The sequence below is a fragment of the Hippopotamus amphibius genome, chromosome 3, assembly GCF_030028045.1.
Source record: "Hippopotamus amphibius kiboko isolate mHipAmp2 chromosome 3, mHipAmp2.hap2, whole genome shotgun sequence".
Lineage (NCBI taxonomy): Eukaryota > Metazoa > Chordata > Mammalia > Artiodactyla > Hippopotamidae > Hippopotamus > Hippopotamus amphibius.
Window position 1 is genome coordinate 175564250 of NC_080188.1, and position 23800 is coordinate 175588049.

Below are 23800 nucleotides of genomic sequence, written 5' to 3' on the forward strand. Positions count from 1 at the left end.
CAGCAATGTTACAGGAGAACTGAATATCATCAACAGGAACAACAGGATCGGATATTTATACTCCACTCCACCCAATGACAGCAGAATATACATTCTTCTCAAATGCACATGGAACATTCACCAAAACAAACCATTTCTGGGTTATACAACAAACTTTAAGAAAATTTTAAAATTGAAATAAATGTTTAGTGACCATAATACAATTAAACTAGAAATCAGCAACAGAAATACATCTGAAAGATCTCCACATACTCAGGAATAAAATTACGCACTTCTAAATAGTCCATGGATCAAAGTCAAAAAAGAAGGCTCAAATTAGAAAATATTTTGAACTGAACAAAAATGAAAATATAACAAAACAAAATTAGTGGGATACATCTAACAGTGTGTATAGGGAGATTTAGAGCTTATATGTATTTCAAATGAGGCATCCAAAAATCAATAACCTAAACTTCTACCTTAAGAAACTAGGAAAAGAAGTATAAAATAATCTAAAGGAATCGGAAGTGAGAAAATAAAGATAACAACACAAATCAATAAAACTGGGGACAGAAAAAATTAAAAATCAATGAAACCAAAAGGTAGTTCTTTACAAAGATCAATAAATTGATAAACCTCTAGCTAAATTTACAAAGCAAAAAAGAAAGAAGACACAAATTACCAACCAGAAACAAAAGAGTGGATATCACTACAGACCCCATGACATCAAATGGATAATAAATAAATACTGCAAACAGCCCTATTCATATTAATTAGACAACTTAGAAAAAAATGCATCAAGTTTAAGGTGTACAGCATAATGAGTTGGTACATTATATATATCGCAAAATAACTACCACAATAATATCCTTCACCTCACATAGTCATTCCTGGTAATTTACTAACTGATTACACTTTTTTTTTCAATTGAAGTACAGTTGATTTACAATGTTTCACATATACACAAAGTGATTTAGTTTTTTATGTGGGTGTGTGTTTGTATATATATATTATATATATATTCTTTTTCAGATTCTTTTCCATTATAGGTTATTACAAGATATTGAATATAGTTCCCTGTGCTATACAGTAGGTCCTTGTTTTTTATCTAACTTATATATAGTAGTGTGTACCTGCTAATCCCAAATTCCCAATTTATTCCTCCCCCAACTGATTATGCTTCGATTTAAATTGGTTTAAACCAAAACGCATCATCAAAAGGGAATTTTCCTTTTATGGTTTTTAACTCTAATAAATGATAAAAGGCTTTGCCTCCAACTGAAAGGACTGTTAAGGCATATGAAAGCAAAGAAGAGATTTGGGAGGAGGGGGGAGAAAAAAAAGTTATTTTAACTTTAAACCTATATTTAGCCCAGAGCCCATAACAAGCCTAAAGGAGGCCTGTGCTAGGAAAAAGATCTAAGGAAGGGCAGCTACTTCTACCTCCCACCTGGCTCATACTCTCCTAGAGAAGAAAGAAGAGGTGGCTCACTTTCCTCTATTAAGGGCCAAGCCACAGGAGCTTCTGAGAGCAGATAAGACTGGGATGAACTCTTGTCATGCCCTGAAACCTACCCTTTTCTTCAGACAGGCCTCCTCCCTCTAAACTATCTCTTGACTAAAAACACAAAACGGCATGATGGCCTTTGGAGAACAGTCTTGTCAAGAGAGAAGCTTTTCCTCCCCCTTAACACTTGACCTCCGGTCTTACGTTGGGTCTCTTGGGCATTATGACTCTGCCTCTCATTTCTCTATAACCTCCTCTTGTAGGGGAGCAAAATTTCCCACCCCAAAATGTATCTCTGGCATGCGGATTATTTACAGCTGGAAACAATCAAGGCGCAAAAGACTCAGGAAAAAGCTTTGACCTTCCCCCTAACTGCCTAAATTTAGATAGAGGGTCTGTTCCTGGAACAGAGCTGCAACAAGAGATATCTGCAAAGGATACGGGCTAGGTGTGCTGAGGGAAACTCAGCAGGGCCTAGAGATCAGAGTCCACTCTGTGTCTCACTGTCTCTGCATGGCCCAGCAAATATCTGCTTAACCAAACATTTGCTTTTCCAGCTCCACATGAATTGTCTTTTCTCCCTTTGAAGTCCCAAAACACCACCCCCAACATCCTCTTTCGTCTTCAACTGAAGATGGTACTTAAGATGAGGGCTTGGGCCATTTTGGTGAATTACTCAGTTTTCCTGGGTTTCTCCCATGTATATGTATATGCTATTAAACTTTTGTTTGATTTTTCTCCAGTTAATCTATCTCATGTCAATTTAATTCTTAGACCAGCCAGAAGAACCTAAAAGAGTAGAGGAACTTTTCTTCGACACCAACACCCTCCTCTCCTGTTTCATGAGACTCCTTCTCTTTTCTAAATGTAAATTTTATTCCTAGCAAATCCCCCAAATACCTAAAGTACTTAGAACAGCATTCAGCACACAGTAAGTGCTACGGAAGTGTTACTTCTGGTTACTGTTTGTGTTGTTAAATAACACTTTGAGGCATAAGACAATCTAACCTGTGGTACAATATTCAGAATAACTAAGAAGCAAACGTGGCTTCCACATTCTATTCTAGAACTCTTCTAGAAATCTTTCTGGGCAAATAATTATAATGTTAATACCAATAAGGACACCAGGCATTCGATCCTGGCAACAACCCAAGCTCATCCCTTGAAAGGTCTTTCCCTGGATCCTCATTTGGTAGGTTCCCTCTTGTCACTCAGACCTCAGACATTTAAATGTCACTTTCTTACGGAGGCCTTCCTTGACAACCCAGTATCCACCCAGGCATCTCAGCACTCTGTTACTATCTGCTACGTTGCCACTGTTTGCCTGCCATTCTGTCCCCTCCATGTATCCTCCATACAGAGAATGTAAGCTTCATGAGGCAGGGACTTCATCTGAAGCATTTACCACTGTATCCCCAATGTCTATAACAGTAATTTGTCAGAGTAGGCATTTAATAAATGATTAATGAATAGGTAAATGAGCAAACAACTCTACATGGTAGATACTATTTTTTACCTCCGCTTTACACATAAAGAAGTTGAAGCTCACAGACACAACTACCAAGTGACAGAACGGGGAACTAGCCTCATGCCTAGTATCACAATCAAATCATCAGTATTTTGGGTTACCCTTTTGTGTCACTTTACAGTCTACTAAGTGATAGCACAGACGTTATCTTACATGCTAAAATATAGTGCAGAGGAGCAGAATTTGTCACCCCCAAATATGCCACATTAGCATGAAACCAAGCAGGACACTGTGGGGTTCTCCAAGGTACAAATCTTTTCCAAGTCCCCTATTTCTTGTTTGTAGGAAATAAGCTTCATTCAGCCTCCCAGATCTTTCCTGAGCTCCAAAGGGCAAGATTCAAACAGTTACTAATTAGGGAAGGGAGGGAATGCAGAAACCAAGGAGGAGCCGTCAAGAAACAATAGTGCATGTTGGTGGGACTCTAAGTTGGTACAGCCACTATGGAAAACAATTTGGAGGTTCCTTAAAAAACTACAAATAGAACTACCATATGATCCAGTAATCCCACTCCTGGGCATATACCCAAAGAAAACCATAATCCCAAAAGAAACTTGTACCATAATGTTTATTGCAGCACTCTTTACAATAGCCAGGACATGGAAGCAACCTAAATGCCCATCAACAAATGAATGGATACAGAAGATGTGGCATATATATACAATGGAATATTACTCAGCTATAAAAAGGGATGAGATGGAGCTATATGTAATGAGGTGGATAGAACTACAATCTGTCATACAGAGTGAAGTAAGTCAGAAAGAGAAGGACAAATATTGTATGCTAACTCACATATACGGAATCTAAAAATGGTACTGATGAACTCAGTGACAAGAACAAGGAAGCAGATACAGAGAATGGACTGGAGAACTCGAGGTACGGGAGGGTGTGGGGGGTGAAGGGGAAACTGAGAAGAAGCGAGAGAGTAGCACAGACATATATATACTACCAACTGTAAAATAGTCAGTGGGAAGTTGTTGTATAACAAAGGGAGTCCAACTCGAGGATGGAAGATGCCTTAGAGGACTGGGGCAGGGAGGGTGGGGGGGACTCGAGGGGGGGGGCGTCAAGGAAGGGAGGGAATATGGGGATATGTGTATAAAAACAGTTGATTGAACCTGGTGTACCCCCCCCAAAAAAAAAATAATAAAAAAAAAACAAAAACAAAAGAAACAATAGTGCATCTTGGGGCAGAGACCTGGTTGGTCCTCAAGGAATATACAGAACAATATATCTCTGAGTTCTTCTGCAGGAACTAAGGTCCCCACCCAGGTAGTGCACCAGATTCCTGGACCACCACCCTGTCATCCCACCACCAACCACTGAGAAGAAAGTCTGGACACAGTGGGAGACAATGAAGACTCTGATCCCCTCCCCAAATGATTAAATGTGATTAACTTCCCCTTTCTCCTTTTAAAAAACTGTCATGGTCGAGCAAAATCTTAGGACTTGGTTCTTGGACATGAGTCAGCCTTCTCCCCAGGTTGCCGGCCTCCTGAGTGAGCAACCTTTCCTTTCTAAACAATGAGTATTGGCTTTCTAGAGGCGAGCAGCCAAACATGAGTTCAGAAACAAGCATAAGGATTACTATTCTGAGCTAAAGGCAATCAAAACCCAGCAAACCTCTCCCTCAATGCATAAATTTACATAGGAAAGGAAGACAGCTATTACCAGAGATACTTTTTACCTAAGGAGCTTCTCTGCAACAGGGCAACCTTTGTGTTCCAAACATCTCCTCTCCCTTCTTGTGAATGGCCTTCCTCCTCTTTGTATCCCTTTCACTGGCTCAGGAGGGTATACAAGCTTCAATTACCAGCTCCCTTTTAAATCTTCATATATTTCTGGGGCTCCCATATGTACGTAATTAAATTTTCCTCCTGTTAATCTGTCTTATATTTATTTAAATATTAGACCAACCAAAGAATCTAAAAGGGAATACGGGAAATTTTTCCACCCCCTACAATATTCTCTCTCTGCTGTGATCACAGAAAGCAACTCACATACATCCTCAAAGGGACTTGTTTTAACCACCACTTTGTGTCATTCTACTGCTGTGGGCCCTCCCTTTTCTAAACCCCACAGCACAGCATTTTCATGTAGTATTTATCACAGCCCTCCTTGTAAAATGGTAATTTTTATATATTTCCTTATTAATAGGCAGTGACACAAAGCTCCTTTGGGGATAAAGTTGTATTTAAATATCTTATTCTCACTGTGCCACTACCACAGATATTATAAATTAACTTTGAAATAACTCGACTACAACAGTCATGGAATTATTTGTACTAAAAACCGTTTATGTAATTCACTAATTCAAATGTCACAGTATTTTAGAGATGAAAAAAAAATTCAGTAATACTACTAACCCACATTCTTAGGTTATAATAAGGAAGCCAGGGCTTACAGAGATAAAGGGACTCCTAACAGGTTTATTTTTTTTATTATCTACTGTGAACAAGCTTCATCTGACATACTTATTTCATACACAAATTCACAACATTTATTTCATGTACTAAATCCAAAATATATGATACACACTACATGTCTACTGGAATAGGCAATTCTTTCTCAGTCGAATGTAAATTTCACTGTGTTTTTTTAGGCCAAATGCTCCAATAACTTAATTTGTTATTATTATTAGAGTTTTAAAATCTCCATAATAAGCAGCAACACATTTTTTTCAGGAAATTTTTTCCAGATATGCTAATAGAAAATTATTTAAATTATTTAAACCTTACTAATTCCACAACATATGCTTTGTATTTTAAGAAATGTCAATCTACATTAAAATATGCTGTGCTGGCCTCAAAATGTTCTGGATTTCCTGAACTAATCTAATGTAAATAACATTTTTTAAGATTATCTTTACAATGAATATTACATACGACTTTCTTCATAACACTGTTTTTTTCCCTGTAATTGCCTCAAATTGTTCTTTGTAGTTTATCACACATCCTCAAATTAAGCAAGAATTCAAGAGCCACCCCCTACATGTTTTCAAAGCTGCTGACTCAGCTGAACCCTTGAGAACTGAACTCTATTTTACAACTTCATCTAATCACCTAAATCTGCTCTTAATTTTCTTGAAACTCTATCTTATTCACAGATGCCTAATTTATGAAATAAAAGATCACTGAGTTCACTGAAGTAAGTGCTGCATCTTCCAAGCTACTATCTCCATATGCTTCCACTCTTTTATGTCTAATATAACTTTGCTGTTATCAATTTTTACTACATTTTGGCACCAGCACAAAGTAGAAAACATTTTTACAAAGAACAACACAGCTAAGAATGTTGCACACCATTACTGTGAATAAAAGCAGTTACCTCTGTCCAGAGAAAATAATTTCATTTCAAAATTTCAAACAAGTAGTATTTTAAGAGTAATACCACAGTCTTAAGTGCAAGAATATTATCTGGACCTAAAGAAAGTATATCTGACTATGAAATAAGCAAAATTTCATTATTAAATATCAATTAGGTTGCTAGTTCCCCAACATACCCAAGTAGCTCTGTCACATTATTCTCCAGGTAACAAGCCTTTTGTTTTTATTTATTAAATTTTCAACACACTGAAAGAATATAAAACTTTAGATATGAGGATCATTTATTCCTCACTAATAGGCCACTTGGTAAGGTGACCTTGGTAATGGGATAATGTGTAATTTCTTAAAACTCCACAAATGAAAGACAAGGGAGAGGAATGCTAACTCTTCATAAAGGGATCCCAAGTCACTGCGCTTGCCCTCCTGCTTTGTTTAACAACTGGCATATTACTTTTTAAATTCATTGCAAAAGAGTATACCTACGTAAGAATTCTCTCCTTTCTGGCTTACAACTTCAAATTCTTAAATACTATCTATTCAGAATAAAACCTTTTAACTCAACTAATAATTCCTCAAGTTTTCAATGGAGGCCTATAATAAAAACATATTCTCATTTCAGTACCCAGAATGAAATACTGCTTTATTCAATTTTATTTCCTTTGATGTAGTCTCACAGTAAGATACACTCTATAGTACAATACAAAGCAAACCTGAAAGTAAGTGGTGACACTTAAATGTCTTACCATTCTTTAGGCAAGATACAACCAGCGTAATACAAAATTATTCTATGATTTTAAATATTATAAAACAAAACAAAACAAAAACACTACTGCAAAGGTTATACTCTGATAATCTTCCTATCAAAGAATTCTGCCAATAAACATCTTATTGATGATGGGATGCACAGCATTTACTTTCAGTAACAGGATAAGGAAGAAATAATAATTCATCAAATTACTTCTTAAAAATGTATTAGTGTAGCAATAGGTGATGTCACTATAGTTTAAAGTTATGGGTATCTTCAATATGCATTCTATTGGGTTAGCCAAAAAGTTCGTTCGGTTAGTGAATATGTTGTTCAGTAAGCTCTTCGTGAAAATGAGAAATGTCTTTTATTTTTACTTAAAACCAAACAAACTCTTTGGCCTACCCAATATTTTGGGGTACTTTAAAACTGTCATTTAAAAAAATCACTTTGAAATGACATGATAATTAGCACATAAAGTCTGAAGCAGCAGAACTTTCCAAAATTCTAATTTTGCTTTCAGCTATTTTAGACGTCCTCCCATAAATTAATGAATTTTTTTTAAAAATTAAAATATCAAGTGATGCATAATTTCTCTTTTGAGATATAACTGACATATAACATTGTGTAAAGTGTACAACGTGTTGACGTGATACGTTTTATATACTGCAATACAATCACCACTGTAGCATTAGCTAACACCTCTATCACGTCATATCACTATGATTTCTTTTTTGTGGTAAGAACAATTATGATCTAGTCTCTTAGCAACTTTAAAATTTATAAAATAGTCATCCCTTGGTATCCATGGAAAGACTGGATCCAGGATCCCTCCACAGACACCAAAATCTACAGAGGCTCATGTCCCTTACACAAATGACGTAGTACAGTTCACCCTGCGTATCTGCAAGGTTCTGCATCCACAGATTCAACCAACTAGTAACTGACCCATGCACTGATCCACAGACCGACTGATGGTTGGTTGAGTCTACCCTTGAGGAACCCGTGGGGAAAGGGCCCACTAGATTGTTGACTGCAATCACGAGGCTGTGCATTAGACCTCCAGAACTTTTTTATCTACTCGTTGCTGGTTTGTACATAATGCCTTAACTATACTATTTCTGCAGAAAGAAATTAGTTCACTTTTAAGATATTTGCTATGCCATTCCTCTAAATGTTGGCAATAAAAGATTTTCAGCACTTGACTCCATATTTTGATGGGGTATTCATTCAGCAGAACCACTAGCAGAGGGTCTGACTTCCAAACCCAGGAATAACAAAGACTGAGGTTTCTCAAAATGCTAACTTTGTATATAAAATAAAGCAAAATGTATCCTAATACTTTGGATTTGTACCCAGCTTCTCTTTTGTCCCCAGTTACAGGGGTGAATTATGACAACATTTTGTCTCCCATTCAACCCTCAATCAACCACAGTCTGACTTCTGCCCCACCACTCCTCTCAAATTGTCCAAGTTTTACAGTCTAAGATCTTTGTCTCTTATTTACCAATCAATTCCCTAGCTAACCTCCCCACAGTACCTAATGCTGCAGGCATTCTCTCCTTCTGGAAACAATTTCCTCCCTCACCTTTCCTGGCCTCATGACCTTGTGATTCTACCCCTAGATCTAGTCTTATTGTTCTGCCTTCCCTTGGCTCAATCCTCTTCCTATACCAATCTTTTAAATGTCTCCTCATTCCACAGGCCTCGGGGTAATTTCACCTACTCCTATTCACAATTCTCAAGCATTAACCACTTTTAAAATCTTTATTTCCCAAGCTTAGGACACAAATACCCAACTGCTTACTAAACCTAAAAGTCCCACAGGAATGTGAAATTCAGCATATGTGAAACTCCCCTTGCTTTCCTCATGAACCTGCAAACATTTCTCCTTGAAAAGTCTCTCTCAATCAAAAGGATCAACCACCACCCAGTCACCTAGAAGTAATCCTAGACTCCTTGTTTTCCCTCAACCTCATATCAAATCAAACACCAGACCCAGATTCTTACTTCCCTGATGACTCTCAAATTCATCTCTTCTACTGTCTCCACTGCCAATGACTTTCTTCAGGCCATCATCATTTCTTATCTTGGCCACAGCAGCCTTCTTACTTCACGTTTATTGCCTCCAGTATCAATATCCTTTTCACTGCTGTCAGACTGACCTTCCCCAATTATAAATATAGTGTCATTCACAGCTTAAAATTCTGCCAACCTGAGCATAAAGTACCAAGCATGGTAATGACTTACCTATTCAGAATAATTACCCACCATGCCCACTGATGCTTTAACAACATCTAATTTCCTACAGATCTTGAACATGTGTTGCATCAGAGCTCTATGAATTGACTCAACTATTATCTCTGTCTGAAATGCCCTTCTCTGCCTTACACCCTTCAAAATCCTGACCCTTCTACCAGAGTTAGTTACTCCTTTATTGGTTAATTTATTCATTCATTTATTTTAGGCTTAAGATATAAAGGCAAAGAGAATTACAGTGGCTCCACAGGGTCAAGTCCTAAGCAAGTTGGTCACATCAGTAGGCTCAGGCGTGGATCCCACATTTCCTTCTCTCTTCCCCACACCACCTCAGCCTCTCTTCATGCTTGTTCCATGAGACCCGAGGCTGTCTGCTCGGCTGCTGAATCTAACATGGCCCTTCCCTTCCTCAGCCAGTATGTGTGTCCCAAATCCCATTCACCTCTCTGCTCTTCTCCCTGGTACCAATCACAAAGTATCATTCCTTTAGGTTCTCTATCTAACTCCATTTCTCCTATTTTCCAAAGAGTAAGAGGATAAAGCTGTCCATGGTAAGGTGCTTGTAGGCACTTTTGTACAAGTAATAACACTTGTGTATTTTAATAACATGGGCCTTAATAGAAAAGAAATAAACTTACATTTTTGTTACGACAATTAAAAAAAAAAGATATAAAGGATTCTGCCCCAAAATACAGACTAGACAGAAGACAAACAAATATGAATTAATAATAATAACAGGGACTTCCCTGGTGGCACAGTGGTTAAGAATCCACCTGCCAATGCAGGGGACACGGGTTCGAGCCCTGGTCCGGGAAAATTCCACATGCCGTGGAGCAACTAAGCCCATGTGCCACAACTACTGAGCCTGCATGCTGCAACTACTGAAGCCTGCACGCCTAGAGCCCGTGCTCCACAACAAGAGAAGCCACGGCAATAAGAAGCCTGTGCGCTGCAACAAACAGTAGCCCCTGCTCGCCACAACTAGAGAAAGCCCGCGCACAGCAATGAAGACACAAAGCATACAAAAATAAAATAAAATTTTTTAAAAAGAATAATAACAACAATAATAGCTAATATTTATTGAGCACATACCAGGTGACAAGCACTGTCTTAAAGGGCTTTACATTAATTCATATTTATTCATCATGACAACTGTGATATTATGATATAAGAAATACATATTTTGGCCTTCATCCTGGCTCCTGAAACAGTGCCATAGCAATAAAGGTGAAAGAAATATCTTTTGTTATAACATTTGGTTTTTATCCCATTTCTGAAATAGTCCCAGAGCAACGAAGATAAAAGGAACCTCTTTTGTTATTCCTAACAAGCTTCTTCCAACCACACCTGAATTTATATTGAGGTGACTTTTGGAAAGCCCCTAAGGATATTGGGGGGGAGGGGGGCAGCCAGGGCAGGTGGATGCCAGGGGAATCAGTCATGTGGTTAGAGGGCTGGAACTTTCAGCCCCACTCCCCCAATCTCCTGGGAAGGGAAAGGGGCAGGTACTTGAGTTAATCACTAACACCAATGATTTACTCAAGTGTGCCTACAGAATGAATCATCCAAAAAAACCCCACCTGAGGTGTTCAGAGAGAATGTCTGGCTTGGTGAACACGTGGAGGTACCGAGAGGGCTGCGAGGCTACAAAGGGCGTGGAAGCTCCATAGGCCTTCCCCCATACCTTGCCCCATGCATCTATTCTAGATGGCTGTTCCAAGCTGTTTCCTTTTATAATAAACTGGTAACCTACTAAGTAAACTGTTTTCCTGAGTTCTGTGAGTCATTCTAGCAAATCATCAAACCTGAGGAGGAGGCTGTGGGAACCTCCAATTTATAGCTAGTTGGTCAGAAACACAGATAACAGTTTGGACCTGCAACTGGTGTCTGAAGTAAGGAGAAGGGGAACAGTGTTGCGGGACTGAGCCCCTAACCTGTGGGGTCTGTGCTAACTCCAGGTAGTTAGTGTCGTAACTGAATTGTAAGCCATCCAACTGGTGTCGAGTTGGAGAATTAATTGGTATTGGAAAAACACCCACCCATCTGCTATCAGAAATGAAGTGGTGTGAATAGTAGTAAACAGTTTTCTTTTAACAACTCTGAGGTGGTACACTAAAAATCCCCACTTCAGAGATGAGGAGTATCTTGCCTGAGGTTAAATATCTAGGAAATGGGAAGCTGGGATACAATCTCAGGTATCAGACTTCAATCCAATGTGGCAAGCGTGGTAGGTGAGGACCACTTCTGCCCTCTGCATACATTTCTGCTGCTGCATGGGTCACCTAGTAGTACAATCTTTTGACCATTACATTCTTCACTCCTTAAAGACAGAGAACATATATTATTCATTCACATATCCCCAACACCTGGCACAGTGTCTATCACATTATAAGTACTCAATACATGTTTAATACACTAAGCACTGAAAATCATTTCTAAAATGAATAGTGGCATCTCGGCAAAATAATTTCACTTATTATGATACAAGATTTTGACCCTCTCACCTCAATTTAGTAACACTTCATATCAAGCAGGAATGCCCTCTTGATTTCTGAATCTTGACCCCTAATAAAACCTAGCCTAAGGAAAGAGTCTTATTAAACTCATTAACAATGAGGACAATATCTGGTAAAAGTTATTAAGGTCTATTTCCTGGCAACAGGTAGCAAAGCTTTAAGGCAGTGGAATCAGCATCTAACAGTAAAATATTGGATGTTCACTAATATCAAAAAGGCTTTTGGAGCAGGGATCTTTCTGGCAAGCAATTTTCAAATGACTCCATACAAGCAGAGTGCTCTTTCCAAATCAGCATCATAATTACTAAATTCAGCAGCTACGAGCCTGTTTTCTTAGAGAAGTAACCAGCTGGTACTCTTCCAACCTTTCAAATGTTACAAATCCTTAGATTTTCTTTATAAACTCTTCACATACTGTACAGCTAATGGAATCAGTGATGTCAACAAAGATGATACAAAGAAAGACAAGCTTAAGTGAAATACAACAAAAATGACCAGCACCCGTACGGAAAATTTTTCAGGGGAAAGAAACACTAATTTTAGTGTTACGGCTAACACATTTTTCATTTCCCATAAACATTTCACAAGGACAAGCTTTGGGGCCACACTGGTTACGTTTAGTTCCTGCTCTGTCACCTAACAGCAACCTTCCTGTGCCTATTTACCTGAAAAGAGGGGGTAATAATGGCACCTGCACCTCAGTAGAGTTGCGCTGAGGATGGACACCATGTAGCGCACTCTCTGTAAGTAATGGCTGCTGTCACTCCTATTGCTGATAGTAACAGCCACAGAAGCTGTTACTACTGTTTCAAACAAGAAGGGAGAGATCTCCTTGAATACACAGGATACTGAGAGGAAATCACAGAAAAACCCTATCATAAAGCGTAACATAGTTGACGTTTATAGAACACCCCACTCAACAAATGCAGAATACACATTCCTTACAACTAGTCTTGGAACATTCACCAAAATAGACCGTGTCTTGGGTCATAAAGCAAGTCTCAACAACGCAAAAGGATTCAAATCACACAGAGAATGTTCTACAATCAAAATGAAACAAAATTAAAAATCAGTATCATAAAGATATCCAGAAAATTCACACATACTTGGAAATTAAACAACACACTTATGAACAACCCATATGTCAGAAGAAATAACATGGGAAATTAGGAAATATTTCAAATTGAATAAGCACACAAAATATCAAGCTTTATGGGTACAGCTAAAGCAGAGGTTAGAGGGAAAATTATAACCTTAAAAATTAAAAGATATAAGGAAAAAAAGTTTAAACAAAAAATAAGCCCTCTAATCTTCACATGAGGAAACTAGAAAAACAAGTTAAATCCAAACGGCGGGGGGGGGGGGGGGGATAAAAAAGAAAATAAAAGGAATCAACAGACGATAAAACTGAAGAACAATAGGGAAATCAATGAACCCAATATCTGTTTCTTTGGGGGAGAATAAAATCAATAAAATTAATAAACCTCTAGCTAAGCTGATTAAAAAAAAGAGTATATAAATTATCAATATCAGAAAATAAAAGCAGGTCCTACAGATCCTAAAGACATTAAAAGGAAAAAGGCAATATTTTAAGCAATAAATTAAATATCCTTGATTAAACTGAAGATTCCTTGAAGGAAACAAATGACCAAAAATGACTCAAGAATAAAAAAAATAGAATAACACAATACCTACTAAAGAAATTAAATTATACCACTAAAGTTAGACACCATCTTCTTATTTGATATTCACTTAAATCAGTCTTGCATTGAAAGGAGTTGAATATTACAAGTGAATCTAAAATTTAATCTTCTTAATTCACATGAAATGGCCTCAAATAGTATTTTTAATGTCTTATTACTAAAAATTCTTATCTCATGGTACTTATCACTCAGTTGCTCAACATCACCAGTTTTAAAAATATGAAAATAACATTTAATAATAAAAATCCACTCTAATGTGAATATTCTTGAAATTTATATACATACATAAATTCCAGTACTCTTACCTTGCCATACACACACACACACACACACACACACACACACACACACACACACACACACACACAAGCTCATGGGCTGGAAGTTAACATTTTATCAAGTCTCAAGGAGGAAAAATTCACAGCATAATAATTTTTTTTTTTTTTCTGTGGTGCACAGGCTTAGTTGCTCCATGGCATGTGGAATCTTCCCAGAGCAGGGCTCGAACCTGTGTCCCCTGCATTGACAGGCAGATTCCTAACCACTGCACCACCTAGGAAGTCCCACAGCATAATAATTTATTGTCACTAGAATGACAACAACCACTTTGAATACAGCTGCTTTATTCACTTACAGAACTTAAATAATCCTTTGGCTCAAAATGACAAATTAATTATTTGATAGTCATTAACAATTAAACTACAAGAAAAGACAAGACAAGATGGAAGGGAGAAAACTATCTCAGAGTAAAATATGAAAATATGCTCAGGGGACTAAAAATGTCAATACTGTTCATATAATCTTCATCAGAATACACTACAAAAACTAAGAGAAAAAAAGTCTACACAGTAATAAAAGCTGTGTCAAACCACAGCTCTAATAATTTTATGAAAGATGAAACCACAACAATTTCAAAGCATCTAGTATATGAAGCCTAACTGACCAATGACAAGTTTTTTTTTAACATGAAAATGGTTAAGTGGCTTTTATATTTGGTCACCACATTGATGCTTGCTTTTACCACATTGCATTTTGCATATTACAGTATATGAAGCAACAAACACTTGTAAACTTGGGAGAGATGGAGCACTAAACAGGATATAAAGGATTTCCATGACTCAAACAGAATATTTTACTCTGCTTTCATAAAATGGACACTATTAGAATTCAGATTATTTTTCAGTGTTACCTTCTTCCTTCATTAAAAAACAAAAAGTGTATTTTACCTACTAATACCGCCTAATTTAAGGATTTCACAGAAACCCTAATTTTGCTCATTTAATATTAAAATAATTTTATAACTTTACTGATAAGTCAAACTATACATTCATATAATATATATGTGGAAATAACTATAACAATTAGTCAGGTATTACTTGGAAACTTTTTCACTATTACTTTATAAAGATATAATTTTTCTGTGCCCTTTCTTTTTGGCTTTATATAATTGTATATAAAAGGAAGAAAAGCTGTTTTAGATAGATATTCAACACTTCTATGAGGTATGTTGATACTTTAAAGGTACGCCTTACAAGTTTCTAAAACAAATTTCTACATAATTATTATTAGTTGTTCTTTTTTTAACTGACATTACCTACGTATGGATTTTTCAAACACTCTATTGGTTGACTCTAAATATCATTTGATTATCTGAGGAATTTATTGCTTTTTATTTCAAACAGAAATGTTGGTATTAAAGAAAAAATAGTAGAAAAAATGTATTATATGAAAAGAACAAAAAGGTCCTACCTGTTTCAACCTCATGAAGAAAGTCTCCGTGAAAGTCTTCCTGCTGAAATACCAAAATCGCTCATTTGCAGGGTACACACGTACTACTGTCTCCAGGAGAAAGCGGACAGGCTCCACCACCTCTGTGACGACCATATCCACTGCCACGGTCATGTACACTCGTTTATCTGCAGCAGAAATTTTCTGTTTTTTATGCTGGCTTTATTGTTACTTAATTAATTAAGAAAACAAAGTTAGAGAACTAAGGTTCTTTATACTCACATTACCTTCTATGTTTAATTTTAAATGTTTTATTGTCACTTAGATTAAATAGGTAATCAAGTTTTCCAAGTATATTTCTCAACACTCCTAATCCCACCTTTATCAAATGTCCAAATCTCCTCTGACAATTTTAATTTTTCCTTCCCAAAATCAGGTCCTTAATATAAAAAATAAATAAAAAACTTCAGAATGTCTTTTACACTAAACCTATCTTTCAGGTTTCCAAAAAAAAAAACTGGAAAATCACAAAGATTTGCCCTTTCATTGTATAAAAAGAGATACCAGAAATTATTAGGTTTGTTTGATGAGTTGCATGGGAAGGACTATCAAATCAGAAGAGATACTCAACCTTTGCTATGTTAAACTTCTTTGGGAAAATGCTATTAAAATGAATATTTCAATGTTGTATGCTTTAAGGGAGTCCCTGAGGATTTGTCAGTACCTTCGTTGTTCATATATATTAACCCTCAGGAAAATCACTGACCAAAGCTCTAATGAAATATTTAATTCCATGTAATTTTCATATATATATATATTCTCTATATATATAACATAAAATACCCTTTTTATATATACTCTGTATATACACACTATATATTTATAGTATGTGTATATATATATATACACACACACACATATACATATATATATTTTATATATATAAAATATATGAGTCCTGGCAAGTGCTTTTAGACAACAACAGTATACTGTTATCAATCAAAATTTCAGTTACTATTTAAAATGTTTACTTGGCCATAGCCTTCCTTTAATTTGAATCTAGAATCTTCTAGGCCAGTGTCTACTGATTTTCCTTAGTTTCACTATGATAGGTTGAAATATGGATTTCATTTTATTTACCCTTTTTGAAATTCATTGGGGTTTTTGAATCTGTGGTTTGGTTATTCCATATCATTTTGTCGTTTCTTCATTATTTTTATTTTATTATTATTTTTGCTGATGTGGACCATTTCCAAAGTCTCTGTTGAACTTGCCACAACAATGCCTTTGCTCTATGCCTTGGCCCCTTGGCCACAAGGCATGTGGGACCCAAGATCCCCAAAATGGATCAAATCTGCACGCCCTCCACACCAGAAGGCAGAGTCGCAACCACCAGAGCACCAGGGAAGTCCCCATTATTTTTAAAATATTTTTAATGTTTACTTTGTCGACCATTTTCAGTTCTCAGTTTAAGGAAAGTTCAAATAACCAAACCTATCATTGGAAGAAACCTTCAACAGTGTCTTTTTAACCATTATACAACGTCTATACTCAACTACACTTCTATTAATATCATTAAACTCAACAAAAAATGTATTATATTCATACTAAATACAAGCATTCTATCTGCCAATTCAAGAGAAACTAAGATTCTCTAGACATTGGATTTGACCTAAAGGACCTTAAAGTCTCAGGGGAGTAATGTAGAGGGGTAAGAGAAAATAACACAAAACACAAAATACAATATACAACTTAGTATAGTGAAAAGATCCAAGACATTTCATCTCTCAGGGCTTCCACTTCTGTAATTTTTAGATTCATGAATCCTCTGAGTAATTTATAATTTCAAGAACATCATTTAAAAATTTAAGAAATTAGGTCAACATTTTTGTGTGGCATATGAAATTATTTTAAATTTAAAATACTTTATCTTTTGTATCAGAATATTTTTGTAATATAGTATTATTATGCAGTTTCTTTTAATTGAACAAATAAATTTTAAAATATATTCTTTTTAATTGAGGACCAGATAGATATTAAAATACAAATGAAACTGAACTATGTGTTCCATTTAAAAACAGATAAAAACTGCTTTTATAAGTTATCTGACATTTCTATATTTTATTCTTCAAAATTATCAGCTGGTTTATTTTTTCCATTTTCATGTTGATTTTTGAATGATTATGAGGAAGTAGTTTACAGACTGGTATTCACAAGCCTGCATCTAGAAATAACAAACTGTGGGTATAAAAATTATTTATTCCTAATATATGAAAAGCTAAATTTTACATAATCATCATTTTTCTCTTTTTAGCCCTCATTTTGAAACAGTTTGATGTATGATCAAATGCATGCAATTTATGAAACTGGTAAATACTCTTATTAAGGAAATTCAAAAATAATTATCATTTAATGTTCCTCATTAATATATTTTCAGATCAGTATTCATTAATGCTCCTGTCTTTAACCAAAAGTCTATTGTGGGTATAAACCAAATAACATAAAACTGAAGATCAAACAAGCTGATCCATTGTTTTCTCAATATAAATTATTGGTTGAATAATATAAATTATACATAAATTTAAATATAATAAATATAAATTATATATAAATTATAATAATATAAATTATTTCTCAATATAAATTATTGGTATTTAGTAGAAGATTATAACTCATGAGATAAAACTAAATTTTATTTTAAAGGCAGATGGTGGAGGTTAAAAAAAAAAACACATGGGCAATTAACAGATATCTGGATAAAGCAGGAATAAAAATAAAGACAATAGGGAAAATGACAAATGAGCCTATTTACCATCCATAAATTCTGTTCAACACCAGACATATTAAACAAAATGAAAAGGTAAACAGCTTGGAAAAGAGTATTTGCCACAAATGAAATCCTAAATATACATGACTAAGTTCCCAAAGGTCAAAAGACTGGAATGAATAATTAGTAAATGAAAAAATATTAAGTAATCTGTAATACAAAGAAAAAAGTTAAAATAGTTATCAAAGATATGCAAAAATTTCAGAATTTGCTGTCATCATTTCTTTCATATTCTTCCATCATTTCCTCCTCCCCCCCACAAATAAAACAACTCTATAATGACATACGAAACACAAAGCCCAAATACTTTCCTACATAATGTAATAAAATTAATCCACACATCATGGGGTGCGGGGCTGCTTTCTTTTGCATAGTGGAGGTTTTCCCCACAGATGCATAAAGTATGAAAAGAAGAATAACTCCATTTAAAATAAGCACCAGAATTTTTTTACACATGGCAAAACAATATTGTCCATAAGGTAAATTTTAACGTAAATGATAAGGAATCTTTTAAGAAAATTCACCTTTTGGGGTTTCTTCATTAAGTGCCAGAAATATTGGTGCATTGGGGTTCCACAAGCCTGTGATAACATAAGCTCTCCCATCACAGCTCTTTCCCATGGATTCCTATAAAAGTTCAAACAGGAGTCACTAAGAATATATACACCAAAAAAAAAAATCATCTTAAATTATATCTTACTTTAAGCAATCCAATTTATTAAAATTTGAATTTACAATCAAACAGGGGACTCATTTTCTTTGTAAATTTTTTTTTCACTCTACAGAAGTATTTCTTTAAATATTAAATTCTCTTACAGCTTTATCCGGAGTTTCTATTTAGAGACATACTCTTGGATAAAAGGAGGTATACCCTCACATGCTGACTCACAAAAACACAATATTGGTATGAAGTTATAACTAGCGTTATCTTAGGCTGGTTGTCAAAATCTCACATACCTACACATACAAGGATATATGAAGTTTCTATTAAAACTATCACTGAAGAGAGTTAACTGAATTAATAGCTAATCACACGAAAATAAGGACTTTTCTTCTAATGTTCTACTTTTTAATATATTGTTAAAATACTTAATTTACTTTGTCACAATTAGTACCTTTAAAGTTAATACTTTTCTACTGTCTATATGCCAGATATATGCACACTTTCTTACAATCATAAATCAATACGAGACTCGAGGGGGGGGAGTCAAGGAAGGGAGGGAATACGGGGATATGTGTATAAAAACAGATGATTGAACCTGGTGTACCCCCAAAAAAATAAAAAATAAAAAAAATAAAAAATAAAATCAATATGAGGAGACTAATACTGGTTTGTAATCAATACCCAAGGTTATAAGCTATCTCCCTCTACCCTCATATTTATTCTCCTTCTTCTGTTCTCTCCTTCTCCTCTTGCTCTTCATTTCCTTCACTCTTGAAGACTTTTACCAAGCCAGCTCTTGACTCTCACTATAGCAGAAACTCCTATAGCGAAAGCAAGGCCACATACAGTTGTGTGTATATGTATGTGTGTATGTGGTGTGGGGGAGCTTAAAGGTTGTCCCATGGGGGCAAGGCACACAGCATACAAATATGTGCATATGCAAAAGAGTATTATCTACAGCACTTTCAATTTTCTGTACCAATGTCCTCATGTTATGAATGGAGAGTACCAAAAGGGTCAGACTAAAAGAGAAAAAAAAATTTTTTTCAATATTTCCCTCACAAAGATGCTTCTCTGAATCCCTATGAAATTATTTCAGTTATTTGGTAATTACTATAATACATTTTTCTAGTGTACTGGTGATATTTCCCTAATCATATTGTATAGCTTACATGCAGAGGCCCTGAATTCCAGACATGAAAACACTCAAGGCCATGTAAAGGAAACCCACTCAGTACCTCCAACACACTTAAATATATTCATACTCTCTCTCTCTTCCCCTCCCTCCCTTCCATATGCCTATCCTCTCTCTCTACTGTCCAATTAGATCCCTATTCAGAACAAGAATGAGCACCTGACCCAAAAAATTCCAGTCCATTTCTGGACAAGAGCTTGTGCTACACTTGAGTCCAAAAAAATGAGCTAGACCAATCAATAAAATTCTTTCTTTCAATTAACAAATACCAAGGAAAGTGGGCAGTTGGCAGTGGGGGCTGAGAGGTTTTAATAAGAAGTCAGGGGATGTCAGGCTACATACAAAACAAAGTTATAACAGAATTTAATGTAGGGGAAAATATATAAAGAACAGCAGAGTACCAGGAAACTGCTAAGTGGTAAGAGAGAAATGGAGAAAACAAACACCAAAAAAAATCCTTAAAAATAAGTAATCATGTAGTCAAAAAACAAAGGCAGATACAAAGGAGGTAAGTTGAAGGGGCGGAGATAGTGGGGAACCAGAGAGAGAGAAGGGCTGAGAAGAGGCAGGGAGGGAGAGAAAAAGGCAAGGAGGGAGAAAGAGAGGAGAGGGAGAAAGAGGGAAAGAGAAGGAAAGAAGGGGGGAAGGGAGGAAGGAAGGGAGGAAGGGAGGCAGGGAGGGGGAGAGAGAAGACTGTGCAGACTCACAGAAAGAGTCAGCCCATGGTGGAGGGGGGGCGGACAGGAAGAGACCAGATAGAGACCACTTTGCAGGTTTAGGTACAATTTCATGAAGATCAATAACCTCTTTTGCCTTTAAGGTGCTCTAAGTGAATCTTTGTTTCTTGTAACCAAAACGGCCTAACCAAATTAAGCATATTTTTATTTCTTTTTAGTCCTCACATCACATAACCAACTACAGTAATACTGTCTTACACATCAAAAGCCCTCAATAACAGTTTCTCCTCATTAAGTCATTTTCGTTATTGAACTAGACATTTCTATTACATAGCCTGGCTTGCTCCCATCCCCTTATGAAGATACTTTCACAGTCCTGGCTCTAGAGTTCTTTCCTGATTCCTCTGCTTGTTCCCCCTCCCCCAAAAGGCTGACAAGATCAGGAACATCACGTAAAGGACACGCGGACAAGAGCCTCTGCCCAAACCAGGCCAGGCTGGAACCACCAGATGCCCTCTTCTTAAGAAGATAAACTAGGAAATATAAAGAGAATATGGCACCTTGCAATGGGAACACAGGCTGACAAATCACATACTAAGCCATGAATGAACGACTGTCAAGTGATGAGTTACTCAAGTTATGAGTAAGCTGAAGCTATGAAGTCAAGCAGGCAGAAAGCACACGATGGTATTAGAAGGAGGAGATAACATGCAAAAGAAGTTAAAAAAACGTAAGTTCATGCTAATCCATCCATTCATTAAGCAAACAGGAGCCTACTGTGAGTCACATCTTGTGCCTGTGGGTGTCCAGCAAGGAAAACAAAACTATGTGGTCCTGCCTTCATGGAGCTGACAGGCTGAGGATTTCCAAACTGCAGTCTGTGACCCGTTTGTGGATCATAACATCAATTGAGTGGATTACGACCAGACTTTTTAATCAAGTACAAGAAAAGAATAGTGGATTTCATTACACGTGTGTTTCATAAAAATTTTACTTCAGCTTTTTTATACACGAAGACTACAAGTGTACTCGATTACAATATACATTTTATTTCTATGAGTCCAGCTACTTGCATAGTGTCAGTGAACAGTTAACTGTGAGGATGTACAAACTTTCTGAGGCATCTCTGGGACTTTAAGTTGTGTTCCAGTTGCATGAAATCTGGTCTACTGTGTTTTCAGCTCTTTTTGATACCTTCCTGTTAGGCTTTTCCTAGGTATCAATGGCTGTGAATCAAAAATTCTCATTTCCTTATTCCTACACTACAAGTATCTTCCAAAACTATTCTTACTACTGGGAGAAAATTAAGAGTCTATTATCTGTACCTCCAAAAAAACCTAGTTAATTTTACTGATATGTGATTTTGTTTATATACTATGTATAATATATATGTGTGTATATATATATAATTTGGCTGTTTGACTACAAAATATACTTCATTTATAAATATAACTTCCTCTTTTGTGTAGATTTTATATTAAACAAAATTTATAAATTTATAGAAAAGTCTCAGTTCTTGCTTATTTAGCATTCAGGGAAGAAAGCATTGCTTAAAAATTATTCAAGAAATATAAAAAAGCCTCACAAATTCTGAAACTAAATATAATTGTATGCTGCTCCAAAGTTTGTGAGAACAAAGTGAAATTTGTTTTCAAAGTATTCACCTATTTGGATATGTCATAGAAGAAGTATTAACATCTCGCTCTAGAGGGCAGAACTAAGACTAATTAGGCAAAGTCACAAGGAATATGATTTAAAGTGATTACAAAGGTATAACCTGCAATAGGCAGAACGGTCCCATAATCTTCATTATAAGGTAACAAGTTCCTTTTTATTAGATGTGGTATAGCCAAAGCTCAATAATTGTGCATTAAGATAGCATGAAGATTAATAGCATTGGGTAATAACAAATCACAACTGCTGACAACTGTACACACAAACCCTACAACTTGACCAACTCTCTGCTGTACAGGTAAGCCCACTGCTCTTCCCAGGAGCTTCAGTGCTGACAAGTCCTCTGATTTCAGTACAGACCCTTAGAGGTAGAGGGCTGCACTCACTGCAAGTGAGACAGGTAAGACTAAGGGGGATCAGAAGTTCGTGCCAAGTCTGCAACTCTAGATTCTAAACTTAGGTTTCATAGAAAAATCTCTGCCAGTGATTCATCTTAAACTCTGCAAGACCATTACTAATTATGATGTAGGAGCTTATAAGTGTTTAATGTCCTTGAAACTACCTCCTCTGGGAATTTTCAGGGCTCCAAAATGCTATGTGTTGCCTTAAGTAAAACCACTTGCATTACTGATATGCTGTGAAGAGCGATGGAAGAGAGATGAACCAAGAGCTGATTTTCACATTTAATATAACTGGTTGTCCTTACCTTACCTACCCATGCAGTACTTCCTCTATATTTCTGTGGCTCATTGTACCGGTTCTATGAGAGCACTTAACCCACTGCTGTCATTACATACTTAAAAGATCTGTTTCCATCACAAGATTATGAACCCACAGTTGGTTACTGTTTTACAGCATCCATAATGCCAGCACTTCACACAATACTTAGCACACAATTAGGTGCTCAAAAAGGTTGAATAAACCATTCTACTACCACTAGAAAATCAATGCGATGTTCCCATGAAATAACTCAAAGAAAAAGCTGATATATTTGTGATATTTAACTGACATTTGCAAAACATAGCTGAAAGGAAGAAAACATGTAGTGCTACCTAAAAAAATCTGTTAAGTAAAGAACTTTATACTTGTACTAAGATAACTATTTCTTATATAACATTTCTAAACCACAAAGTAAATGTTTTTATTAACTGCAATATTAGCAGGTATTTCTGTTTAAAAGTTAAGATGGCTTACTATTTTTACATCAAATACCAACTCAAATATATATTAACCTTCAAAGGCATTCCTTAAATAAATACCACTCCCACAGTAAATATACTTTGCTAATGAAAGGTAATCAAGAGGGAAAAATTCAGAAAGGGAAATGCTTTAAAGAAAACAAAAGCATCCATCACAGTACTCAAATTAATAACACTGCATTAAAATAAATGAAAGGCACCGTATTCACTCTGGATGTGCCTGTTATAATCATGTTCTTGTTATTTGGGCTCAAAGAAAAGACATCTTCCTAA

General features: G+C 36.0%; 1 protein-coding gene across 4 annotated transcripts in view; it reads right to left on the minus strand.

Moving 5' to 3' along the window:
- RABGAP1L (RAB GTPase activating protein 1 like) overlaps positions 1–23800 on the minus strand; it is a 665842-nt gene that overhangs the window by 543101 nt on the left and 98941 nt on the right. For all 4 annotated transcript variants that reach the window (XM_057728667.1, XM_057728668.1, XM_057728669.1 and 1 more), the window contains exons 9-10: positions 18643–18745; positions 15313–15479 (exon numbers count right to left, since the gene is read on the minus strand). In XM_057728667.1, coding sequence (XP_057584650.1) covers positions 15313–15479; positions 18643–18745 — 270 coding nt within the window. The remainder of the gene's footprint in view (positions 1–15312; positions 15480–18642; positions 18746–23800) is intronic.